The sequence below is a fragment of the Poeciliopsis prolifica genome, unplaced genomic scaffold (genome assembly GCF_027474105.1).
Source record: "Poeciliopsis prolifica strain line A6 unplaced genomic scaffold, Auburn_PproV2 SCAFFOLD367, whole genome shotgun sequence".
In the NCBI taxonomy this organism is placed as follows: Eukaryota; Metazoa; Chordata; class Actinopteri; order Cyprinodontiformes; family Poeciliidae; genus Poeciliopsis; species Poeciliopsis prolifica.
In genome coordinates, this window is record NW_026562742.1 from 1 (window position 1) to 13,525 (window position 13,525).

The 13,525-nt window shown below is 37.0% G+C and overlaps 1 protein-coding gene and 1 pseudogene across 1 annotated transcript; both read left to right on the forward strand.

The window, feature by feature from the left end:
• Nucleotides 1–721: 721 nt before the first annotated feature.
• LOC129358022 (CCN family member 3-like) lies at nt 722–5,921 on the forward strand (the record flags this gene model as incomplete). The annotated part of the gene is made up of 3 exons (XM_055026883.1): nt 722–970; nt 3,173–3,414; nt 4,315–5,921. Coding segments are annotated over 3 exons (779 nt in total), but the record flags the coding sequence as incomplete, so codon positions are not given.
• A 934-nt stretch (nt 5,922–6,855) lies between these two features.
• LOC129358023 (P2Y purinoceptor 1-like) lies at nt 6,856–8,102 on the forward strand (annotated as a pseudogene).
• Nucleotides 8,103–13,525: the final 5,423 nt, after the last annotated feature.

Sequence of the window (13,525 nt, forward strand, 5' to 3'; positions counted from 1 at the left end):
TCCAATGAAAAAAAAGTTTCTATTGCAATTTTGCAAAATAAATTAATATTGTACATCATTCTTGCGCAAAACCCACAATGTGTTTTTTTTGGTTGTTTGATTTTCTTATTTTTTTTTTTCAAAAATTGGTGCGTTTTCATTAAGCAAATGTATTTTTGTGATAAAATTTGCTCAACTTTACAGTAAATGCAGCTACGATAAAAGGCCTTGTTTTTCATTAGCATCAGCTGTCTGATTATTGCTAGTTATGTTTCCAGGCAATTGTGAGGCAAATTTTGAGCAATTTTTTTAAGCTGTCGCAAAAAACAATATGCGAATTAGGCATGTTTCCCTTTACTGGTTTGAAGCAAATCAACCAAAGCATGCAAAGAGTAATTTCATCAGATCTTGATACACATGGCTGTAAAAATGCAAACTGTACATCTTTGAAAAGTAGAAGTGGAGCCTTCTGCACAGCAAAAATGCAGCAAGTGGTTTCTGGATGGTAAGTAAACAACAAAAGACTTGTCTTTTCCAGCAGCCATTGTACATCTCATAAATGGGTAGCTGGTTGTGGAACAGCTCATTAACTTAATGCCAAAAAGAAAAACAAAAACAGCTGGGTGTTTTTTTAAGCACCTTGGCTGTTTCTGGTAGCAGTTGAGACCAAAATGTAAATACAAAATTATACTAACTGTGAATTTTGATAATAGGTCTCCTTTCTTGATGTTTTTTTCTGCAGGTGACGAGGATCTGAGCTGCAAGGTGAACGGCATCACGTACCTCAACGGTCAGTCGTTCCAGCCGTCCTGCGACTCCTACTGCCACTGCCGAGGCGGAGGGGTGAGCTGCGTGTCGGCCTGTCCGCTGACGGGCCGTCTTCCCACTCCGGACTGTCCCAGCCCGCAGTTCGTCCGTTTACCGGGGAAGTGCTGCAAGGAATGGGTGTGTGAAAATCTGGAAAACACCGTGATTCAAGACGCCATTACAGGTAAGAGACACCTGGATGGGATGGATGAACACACATTGGATCAAATCCAGAAGAACACTTATAATAAACCCGAAACAAACCGCTCTGTTTTTAATGTTTAAAACATTTATGTTGTGGTTTTCCTTCCTCCTTCTGAAAATGGAAAATGGCACAGTCATCCATCTAACTGAGAAAACACTTCACATAAGCATAAAAACTCTCTCCATGATAAAACATGGCAGTAGTAGGATTGTGACAAACCACATTTCATGCTTTCACAATTATACACAATTTTATTTTGGTCTATAACATAATAAAATACATTAATGCTCAAGGTTTCAACTTGACAAAACATTCTTTATGCTATGATTAACATCTGTATAGATTATATTAAAATGTGGAGAAAGAAACAGGAACGCTGAATATGTTGACAAAGAACCAATTTTGACACTTACTAAGATTAAACACTTGAAATGTGTTAATTAATGAACTTTTGTTGTCCAGCTGGAAGGATTTTCTGCCCCCATTTCCATATTTAAGCCAACATAAGCCGTCTGCTGGTTGTGGTTTTGTGTTTAATAGCCATTTCTAAAATCACAAAGCTTTTATTCTGGAAACTGACAGCATAGTTTCCAGTGTTTGGGTTCGTGTGGCTTAATTTTTGTCGATCAGTTAGCAAATGTGTAAAATAATCGTTCAATCCGCTTTATGAGCTCTGTCGATGTCTGGAAGTTTTTAGTGGAGCGTTTTCGCTTTAAACCAGGGTGTGTCCAGCCAAAGGAAAATTCCAAAAGGCCAAATATAAAACACATTTTTCTCTTTTTGGGGGGTTCAAAACATTTAATTTTGTCACTCACCACGTTTCCTCGTTTCATAACAAAAACCGCAGCCGGGGAAGGTTTAAACACGTGAAGATTACGTTACTCTGTTAAAAAAAGGGGAGTGAGTGTTTGTGCATGAGGCTGGTGTTAGGAATTCAGTCTCCCAGCTACAGCGAGCAACACATCATTATGGAAACAACGAAGGGACATTTTGTTATTGTTGTGCTTGAAAAACATTATTCTGAGACAGTTTTGAAAAGGAATGTAGTTTTATAGTACAAGAATTAAACACAATGAGAACTGTTAAAACATGGCTCTTTAAACTTAGAAGAATGAATGAAGGCAAACAATACATGTTTAAATGTTCACTTTCACCAGTTCATTTTTGCATTAAATCACAAAGTTTGACCAAAATGAAACTCCGAGAGTCCAGCTATGAGACACATGGTTTTGATTTAAAAACGTCTCTCCACCAGTCAAAGTTTCCTACTTTCCTAAAAACATCCACAGCTGCGTCCTTATGTAGCATTACATTATATCCTGGAATATTTCCTGCAGCTGCTTTTCTCCTGGGTGGCTTGGAGTGGAGGGAGGTTCGCACAGGTACATGCAAAAAAATTAGAATATCATTTTAAAAAAACTAAGAGTGAAAGTATTGTGTTAGAACAATTCAAACGAGTATTAATTTGTCAAAAAATAAGTGTATGTATTTTTCTTGGCTACCTATCTATCTATCTATCTATCTATCTATCTATCTATCTATCTATCTATCTATCTATCTATCTATCTATCTATCTATCTATCTATCTATCTATCTATCTATCTATCTATCTATCTATCTATATCTATCTATCTATCTATCTATCTATCTATCTATCTATCTATCTATCTATCTATCTATCTGTCTATCTGTCTGTCTGTCTGTCTGTCTGTCTGTCTGTCTGTCTGTCTGTCTGTCTGTATATGATATATAAAAATAATATATATAATTTTGTATATATTACATATGTGATATTTTTAAAATATATACAAAATAAATATATAAAAAATATTAAAAATATTATATATATTTTAGAGATTAAAAAATATAGATTTCTATAATTTTTACATTTATTTATTGGATTTTACATTTATGTCTTTGTTGAAGAAGATGCTCTATGCCTCTTTTTTTTAAATGATCATGATTCTCTGTGTGGGGCACAGCCTCCCATTGCCCCCCCATGTTGTTGCCACTGTGAAAACATCCTATCTTGACATTTTAAACAAAATTTTAGTCTATATAAGATTCTTGTTCTAATGTCTTACTATTCATTCCAAAGTTTATTGTCTTGGTGCCATGCTGACCAAAAGCTTCATGCTGCAGATTTCTCCAACTCATTGTTTGTTTCTGTTTCTCTTCCAGCCATGAATCCAGGCAGGTCGGGGTCAACGATGCCAGGAGCTCCTGTCCTGAAACAGCTGGTCCTGCCAGCCTCCAGCTGCGTGGAGCAGGCCACCCAGTGGAGCGCCTGCTCCCAGAGCTGCGGGGCCGGCATCTCCACTCGGGTCTCAAACCAAAATCCTGCCTGCAAGCTGCAAATGGAGACCCGACTGTGCAAAGTGCGGCCCTGTGGAGCCGTTCAGCCTGCACTAAGGAAACCCAGGGTAAGCTCAGACAACTCTACAAAATGTTTCAAATATTTCTGAACAATTAGCTTTAGGAAGTGTGATGATTAAAAAAATAAATGACAGAACAGAAACTAAAATAACTTGATTTTATTGTATTTTTGAATTGCATAAGCAAAATAAAAACTTTAATGTCATTAAATATGTTTTGCTGTGCAGCAGTTTATAAATATGCAACTTGAAATAGAAATATGTTCAGTCTTCAATTTTCAGGCATTCAGATAATTACATTAGCTTTCCAGAGACTATGGTGTTTATATTTAAGCTTCTGCCAGTAAGTAAAATTAGACAGTGCTAAAAGTTTAATTACATCTCCTGCTGCTCATGTGAAGAGATGGAAAGCAGCAGGGATTTGCCACGCAGCAGTAGGCAAACTCTTTCCTCCAAAACAAAAAACATTTTTTTTTTCTCTCACCACAGACGTTTCTGTGCTTTCCTCCGAACCACACAATTTTTATCATAATCATTATCTTTTTCCATTTTTAGCTAAATTATAGATGCAGCAAGGAGTTACTATGTTTACTAAATTCCCAAACTGGCAAAGTGTTTACAAATGTTGTATTTCCAAAGGTTAACAGACTGTAGTGCATGAACTGAAAAGAAATTTACATCAAATTAGTGTTTACTATGGCCGCCTTTTGCATTCAAAACACCAATCATACAATTTTATTGAGGAGCTCAACTGGTAGGTCATGCAGACCTTATCGATAATAAACATTTGTTTTTGCATTATTTTGCCTTTGACATAGTACTTGAAAATGGCCACAAGAAAACAATATTATCATTCATCACAAGAACTTGTGGAACAATTTGTCGTCTAGCAAAATTTGTAAAATCTGCAAAAAGCCTTCTAATTTACCTATATTCTTGATTTCCCAGAGGGGACAGCAGGGTTGGTGCAAAGCCAGCTACAGGTCACCAGGTCCCATCCGACTCGTGCATCATGGCTGCTTCAGCACTCAAGCCTATCAGCTGCGGTACTGTGGCCAGTGCAACGACTCTCGATGCTGCACGCCGCACCAAACCTCCACCGCTCAGGTGACCTTCCGCTGCCCTACTGGCAGACTCCTGCAGAAAGCTGTCATGATGATCCACTCCTGCGTGTGTCACAACAACTGTCCCTACGCGCCTTACACAAACCCGGCTCTCTGGGCACACAGGCCCTGATTGGTCTGTGGAGAATCGGACGACTGATCTGATAGGCTGGCTGGTGAAAAACATCTCAAGGTTCAATGTAAATGAAGACAGACATGAAAATGATCAGGGGAAACTGTGACTGACCTGAACGAATGTTGATTTATATACATTGATGAACTCTGCACTCTCTTGAAAGCTTCAAGAAGCTCTGGCATCTTTTGAAGCATTTATGTGGTCATTTTAATCACAATTTAAACAACTTTAGTTCAAAAACATTCTCTTAAATAGGAGCTATTCTGCAAAATTCACATTTTGCACTGCAAAAATACAAAATCTTGCCAAGTATTCTTGTCTAGATTCTAGTGCAACTTGAAATAAGACAAAAAGAACTTTTGAGTAAATTTTCTGCGAGTTATAGGCGCTTGTTTTAAGTAAATAAATCTTTAATATTGATGAAAACTTACTAGTTCCATTGGCAGATTATTTAACTTATAATATGGGAAAAATATTTTGTTGTAAATGAAATAATCTGCTATTAGAACTAGAGCTTTTTCATCCATCTTGAGAAATTATTGACTTAAAATCAGCTCCTATAGTTTGCAGAAAATTTACTCATAAGTTGGTTTTGTCTTATTTCAAGCTCACTAAGATATTTGTACGAGAAATTAGACAAAAGTTTCTTATATATTTTGCGATTTTTTACTTATATTTGGGTCTCTATTGCCCCTCACATAACCTAGCAAGCACAGCCAAGCTCCAGCATGTTTGACTATACTGCGGCTGCTGGAAAAGAGAAATGCAAGAATCCAACAAGAATCCACTTGCTGGATTCTTGTTGGTTGTGCAGGAGGCTCCACTTCTGCTTTGCAAAGGTAATAAGTCATAATTGGTTACCTATTTGCAGCCATTTTCACATGTGAACGTAAACGTTGAGTTGGAGGGCCAGCGGCTTATTTGGATGTAAAGTGAATTGAAACAGTTTGGCAAAGAAGAGGGAAAAGGACTTGATTTGTTTTCCTGAAACCTGACCTTTGACCTAACTAGATTTAAAGTAATACATATTTTAAATATGTAGCAGCATCTTTTGGAGCTAACATGTAAATAGATTCTAGTACATGTCCATTATCTGTTTTCAGTGTACTTAAAGAATAACTTTGAGCAGTGATTTCATTTTTTCTGCAGCCTCTAAAGTGTACAGTTTTAAAGTCATAATAGCAGTTTATTGATAGTGCACTTTGTTTGTTGTTGTTTATAATGTAAATATTTTCTAGACAGAAGCTTTTCTTCAAATGAATATTTTTATATCCTGTGTCAGTTTTTTTTCCTAAATAAATTTAATGTTTTTACAAGTTTTGAATTGAATTCCTTATGAATATTGTGGTATTTTTTTAACATATTTTACTACTTTGCACTGGTTTTGGGAAGTTTCAAAATCATGGACTGTGAAACAAATTGTCTTTGCATGTCAGAACTGCTCCTTCTGTCAACTTTCAAACTGCTAAAACAGTTTAATTGTGTCTGAAATGATAGCTGTATTCATCTTATGCTGTCTATTCATTTGCATTCATACAAAGAGGTTTACAGCTCAAACCTTTCAGCATGTTCTGACATCTAGTGGTCAGAACAGTGTACTGCAGATGCAGGGCTTTAAACAGAACATTCAACTTGAGTTTAGCAATGAAATGTTTTCTTGTTGCAGCCTCAAAACCAAATCAAGATGTTGTAAATTCTGAATTGAAACATTTTGTTCATTTTTTAATTTATATTTTAAACATGAGGAAATTAGGCCAGCTGCCAGAAGTTCACTTGTAGAACATGAACATGAACATGGACATGAACAGAATTAATTAATGATTCATTTTTCATGTTGGACTGATTGTGCATATTTCTTCAAACCAATGTTTTAGTAAAGAAAGTAGATGTTTTTTTGTGGATTTTCTCTAATTTTCTGAAGGTCCAAAGCATAAAACTCCCTCAGTATGACACTACCACCGCCTTGTTTCACAGTTGGCACAGTATTCTCAGAAGCTAAAGCTTCCATCTGGCTTTACATCTTATTAATCTTCAGACTTTAATGCAACATAAGAACTAAAACTACAAAAATAAAATGAAATAAAATGAGGTTTTATTGCCTTAGAAATGAAGAAATAACCTATAAATGATGTACTATTAAAAATAAACCACAAAACCTGATTTAATATTTTATAAAATAAAGAAATATTTAACATCACATTTAGACAATTCCCATATGATGTTCAGCATAATGTGTGAAAAACTAATCTTAGGTTCCTTTTTAATACAGTTTGTTTCACTTTTTTAAACAGTATCAGATCTCATGCATAATTCAACGAATGTGGTTTTCTGAAAAAAAAATCCCCACCATGAACGTTATAAAACAGGAAGTGTCTGAACCATGTGCAGTGTATTTTAGCGTCTTTCTAAGAGCTGAACACTGGCACCAAGAAGAGGAACTCTCCCCAGCCCTTACAACAAATAATGAATCTCACATCTTGTCTTGAAGTCAGCTTTTCCTTTACGCTGATTTTCCTGCCTCCTGTCTTCATCTTTGTGTTCGTTTTGGACTCATAGCGAATCTATGTGGACTTAACTCTTTGAGGCGCAACTGGAAGAAGCTGGGGAACGTCAATGTCTTCATCCTCAACCTTGGAATTGCAGATATTTTGTATCTGCTCATGCTTCCTTTTCAGGTCGCTTACTACCTTAACGAGAGAAAATGGATCTTTGGAGAAGCTTTGTGCAAGGTGACAAGGTTCTGCTTCAACCTGAATTTATACTGCAGCATCGGGTTTCTCACCTGTATCAGCGTGTTCCGTTACCTGGCCATCGTCCATCCGATGAAAGTGATGGGGAGACTAACTGTGACTCGATTGGTTATCATCTCAGCTATTGTTTGGATTTTAGTGAGCATTCAAAGCCTACCAGACATGTTCTTCTCCAAAAACACAGAAAACGACACTTTACTATGTTTTGACACAACTGGAAAAGAGCATGTCGAGGTCTACCTGCAGTACAGCCTCATCTGGACAATCACTGGATTCTGCATCCCGTCTCTCATTACGGTGGCCTGCTACGGACATGTGATCGTCTTCCTCTGCTACAAGGATAATGTTGACAAAGTCCTGAAGCAAAGAAGCTTAAAACTATTAATCATCTTGATTCTTCTCTTCTCCATCTGCTACATCCCCTACCATGTCCTCAAGAACTTCAACCTGTGGGCACGAGTTCTTTCCAAACAGGGAATTTGCTACGAATGGTTTAACAGAGTCTACATTGCTCAACGCATATGTCGCGGTCTTGTTTGCCTGAACAGCGCACTCAACCCTCTGGTTTATCTCCATGTAGACGAGGATATCTCTGCTCAGCTCAGGCAGTTGTGCCAGCGGACTCGGCAAGCTGCAAATCAGCTCTCTGCAAACACCCAAACTCTTTTCTCAAGCACATTCAGGAGTACACAAGCTAATTCCTGATGTAATTATGAGTTTAAATTGTTTGCTATATGTTTTTATGTAAATTACACATTATATTAAAAAAATGGTTACCAGATTGTTTGTGGTTTGTGGGGGCAGTGGTAAATGCATTGCGTATTCAAGTGAGAAGCTTAACTGATATGTAAAAAACAGGATACAGAAGGTTTGAAATAAAATGGCTGAATCAAATCTGTTGCACATAGAAGACGTTTGTTATCTACCAGAGGACACTCAAGTAGTTTATAAATATAATTAACACTTTGCACAGAAAACAGGAAGGATGTCAACTGCTGTAATCAACTGGTGTAATCTAAATTTTAACATCCTGGTGCTAACACTGAGTGATCACATTGGTGAAGATTACACAGACATGCAGGAATATCTAGAAAAAGTCATAAAAAGACAGAATTTATTTTCATGTTTTAAAATCTCGGCATCCAGAACATTAAGTCAAGTTTACATTTCAGCAATAAAGCAGTTCAAAGCAATTTACATGATAAAAATGTCTTATTTTGGAAAAAGCAAAATAAGTAAAAAAAAAAAAATAAAAAATTCTGACTAAAGCAGTTATAGATCAAAGGCAGCTCTGAACAATTGGAGTTTAAGCTTTGGTTTAAGAGAGCTCAGTGTTTTAGCAATTTTGCTAATTTAAGAAACCAGAAGACCTGAGAGGCCTGGAAGGTTGAAACAACCACAAAAAATTATATGTTCAGTGATTTAAAGAAACAAAAGCGTTTCAACAAATGTTCTCTGAGTGATCGGGATCCAGTGTAAGGACTTTCCAAGGTTTAGTGAAAATGGAAGCAGCATCATCTCTGACGTTTTTAGGCAGACGTGTGAAGACACGTCTGCAAAGATAAATGCAACTAAATATAAACCCCTGGGTGAGGTTCACACATTACAAAAGACGTTAAACTGCAAAACACCGAATCTGACCAAGTATTTTAATCTAATTTCTAGTGTACATATCCTATTACAGTTGAAATAAGACAAAACTAACTAACAGGAATATTTTCAACAAGATAAAGAAGATTGTTTAGAGTAAATAATTCCTTAATATTAAAAAAAAATGTTATAGTTCTATTGGCATGTACATTTACTTATAAGTACCAAGCCAACTTTTTCATCAGTATGAAGGAATTATTTACTTAAAACAAGCTCCTTTATCCTGCTAATAAGTTACTGTTAAGTTGGTTGCATCTTAATTCAAGAGTACTAAGCTACTTGTGCCTGAACTAGACAAAAAAACTTGGTAAGAGTGTGTTTTTGCAGTCTTTAATCTTTAAATATTTCGTTGGTGATAAAAGGTTGACTCTGTAATTATCTTTATGTGTCTCTGAAGGTTCACCGTTTATAGCTGTAATAACTGATATACATGATGTTCGTGTATAATACAAAAACAACCCTGCTTCAGCTTTACAGATTAGCAGTTCAACATTTTCCAAATGACTCACACACAAACACGCAGCTGACGCTGACAAATCCAGCTATTTTTTCACAGTTGTATATTCTGAGTTTCAGGCCATGAAAAAAAAAGGAAAATTCAAACACCGGATTTAAAATTCAGCACAAGCAAATAAGAAAAGTCTTTAAAAATTAAACCACGCTTTCTATTGATGGGGCTTTAAGGTCAGAGGGAAGGATTCAACCAGCAGCCCTGGCTCCAGAACCAGGCTCTGGAAGAAGAAAGCTTTAAAGTCGTTTTGGAACACATTACATTTTCCCTTACTGTTTGAAAATAGGACTTTACTTCTGTTTCTCAGTCTCAAACCTCTGTTAAAACACAAAGCAACCTTTATGGCTACAGTGACGAAGAAGGGAAGGTGCAAATGTGGCCACGGTGAACTCTGCAGCCTGCGTATAGACAACCATTCACACCTTACTGGTAACAAAGGAAGTTACTCTGCACGTCTCTTCTCGCATCTCTTGCATTTTTTTCATTTGAACTGTGATAGTCTGCTCATTTACTGTCATTATACTTACAACAATGGGAAAAATGTGAGTGTGCTCTTCCGGTGTGGTGCATGTCAGAAAACCACAACTGATGTTTAAATGCAACTAGAAAAAATGCATGTGAAGTTAGAGTGACGAGGCTCTGGACTCTTGTCTTTTTAGAGGCGTGAACGCTGTTGAACTTTCAATTTTGCACAGCCGCTAAAATTTGATGCTATGAAGTTAACCGGAAACAGCCTCGGCTGTAAACGGTCACCCTGCTCTGTTAATTTAATATTTGGAAGCTTGAACAACACAAACTGAATTTATTTCACTTGCCAATATTAAGATTTAAACTTCTGCTCTTTTGTACAGCAGGTCAGTTTGGTTATACGTTAATATCCTAGTATACAGTAGATTTACTTCATTGTTTCATGACTGCGTAGTGGCTTAAAATCAAAAAATTATCCAAATAATGTGCAATTTATGCTAAAATAAAACAATTCTATTAAAAGGAAAATTAAAACTTCCAAACTTCTGATTTATTTCGACATTCAGTTTTCTTTGGTAGAAGTGTATTAAATTCTGACAATCTGCCAGTGGAAATTTATTTTATCTAATTTCAAATCTAATTTCATTGTGCATAGCCATCCTCATGTGACTCCACAACTGATGATTTTCTCCAATCATGAAGTAATCCTTTTAATACATGTTTGAAGTTATTGTGATATTGCAACACACATTTTGGTAACTTTCGATTAAAAATAATTTGTTCTTTCTGAGGAACAATAGCTGCAGTTTGATTTTGAAAAATGAATTACACAACAAGCTCATGCATGTAAAAATACTTGGTGATTCACTTTCTCTGTGCCAGGGATACATGGGCAGCTGCCAGATGCAGATCTAAAACCTGCTTCCCAGGAATTGAAGGCATCGCTTCGGTTGTAGAGCTGTTTAGCTTATGCTCTAAAAAGGTAGAGATATCTACAGATCTTTGACTTTTGAAACCTTTGGACCTGCTCCACACAACATATTATCTAACTTATATAGAATTCAAGGAATAAGATGTTCATGATGTTTTCGTTCTACTTTCATTTTGTGAGCGAAGACACAGAGCAGAAGGGCTAAAGTTTCTGGAGACGAAATGAATAACACTCACTGTCCTCAACCGGATAAGAAACTATTCGAGCAAACAGTCCTGCCTAGTCTTTACATCTTGGTATTTGTTGTTGGATTGGTCCTGAATGTATGGGGAATGAAGTCTTTGCTGCACAACTGGAAGAAACTTTGGAGTATTAACATTCTTGTTCTCAACCTTGGACTAGCAGATATGTTGTATTTGCTGACTCTCCCCTTTCTCATTGTGTACCACCTTAAAGGAAACAAATGGATCTTTGGAGATGGATTCTGCAAGGTAATAAGATTCTGCTTCAACCTGAATTTATACGGCAGGTTATACGGTGGTTTTTTGTGCTAACATGCAAAATTAAAAAGGCTGTAATAAAAATACAAATTTTCTTTCTCTACTTTTAACTAACCCCTCCAAAGCCTCACCACACCATAATGTCTTAGAGTGTTTAGGGTTGATGATTATTTTGCCAATTGTATTAAGTGAAAACTGTGGTAGATTAGCTGCTGTTGCTAGTAGCTAAGCTAACACAGGGTGGTTGAATAGCTAATTTAAACATTGCTCTACTGATAATTTGTCTGACATTATTTAGATGTAAACTACTGAATTGGATTAATGAGAAGTCTCCTACTGTAACTCAGTGATGTAAATTTTAAAGATATTTCCAATAGAGGCTCAGTACAAGATTGAGAAACAATGATGATGGATTCATGAATATATGGTGACCTCTAGTGGAAACCTGCTCCGAATCTACAATATATTATCTAACTGATATATTATCTAACTATTATCAACAAAAAGTGTTGATTTTTGTTGATGACAAAAATCAATGACCTCAACATTGATATGTCAATGTTGCAATGGCAACTGATTCTGGTTGTAGCGCAGTCGACACAGAGAAATATGTTGCTTCGAGTTGTTCTTTAAAGTTCTTCTGCGCTATTTTCCCCTTTGCTGGGGAGAATTGCACTAAATTAATGATACGTAAATCTACAGGTTTTATTTAGTTCACTGAATTGATCTACTGCAGCAGCGCGGCGGTGGATGTATATGAAAGTTTAAACATGTGCAACAGAAACTGGCATGGCAAGGAACAAAAAGAAAGGAACGAACCAGTCATCCTGGCGCAAAACTTTAAAATAAAAACGAGGTTTTGTGTTTCCATTGAGCAAATGTATTTTCAAAATGTCAAATTGTACATTTATGTGGTCAATGGAAACGTAGCTACTGAAAACGCAAAGATAACTAGATTGTTACCAAATAAAAAAAACTGGACAATAAACTGAAATCCACAAAGCAATGAACAATGAGGCCAGACCAGCCACAGCCAAGGAAACAGATCAGAGAACAATGGAAAGGCCTAAAAGAGTAATAAAGAGCTCAAACACAAAAGAAACCTGAAACAAGTGGATCGTGATGATCTGAGCACATTAAATGTTGTGTGGGTGGAGGTCTACGCTGAACATAAGCGGCTGTATGCGTGTGCGCTCTGTTCCTAACAGAAACAGCAGCTGAGGTCTCCAGGTAGCTGAAAAGCGCCGGTCTCCTCCGTTACATGACACAAATGGGCCGCAGCGCGCCGCCCGCCACGTTTGCTGTCGACACCCAACTACAAAATCTGTCTGCGCTTTGAATGTATTTATTTAATGCCACAGAAAACCCAAGCTGATATCATCTGTGAGCCTCCCCGTGGTCGCGTCTCCCAGTACACACCATAAACAACTTCTTCTCTAATCTCCAGGTGGAAGACACATTTGAAGTATGCTTTTCTCCTCCTTATCATTTCTGGAACAACACTCACATCCGTTATCAAGCCTATATTCTTTCTGTTTAATCCTACAGCACTGCAGCTCAGGTACCACTGCCTGGTGGCTACACATAAACCCTCCGTCTAAACACTGAATCACTGCAAAGACATACGATTACACTTTGCTTTGCTTTGCTTTGCAAGGCTGGGTTAATGAAAGTAAATCCCTTCAGGAAGTTGAAGCAGACTAAAGAAGGATGATGTATGTATTAGGTAAAGTTAGATGTGCCACCTAAGACCCAAGCTAATCATAGCAGAGCAGGAAGCGGTTGTGCAGGTCTATGGCCAAGCAGAAGCAGAGGGAGCGTCTAAATCATTCATCAAGCTGCTTCCAGGTGAAGTCAGTGGAAGGAGTGGGTCCTTTTGGTCAGTGTGTTGCGTTTAGCTAAATAATTGATGAGTTCAATCAGGGGCTGACACAGTCTTGGTCTGCTCTACACAAAACTGACACAAAGTATATAGAGTAGCTATAGGATGAAAGCAATGAGAATGAGAGCTGATCCACGAGGAGGGCAAAAAAAAAACCATTAAAACATCTTCAGTCGACAAGCTCAGAAATGTAGCTGAACGCTGCAACAATCCCTCCATTTTGTAAAT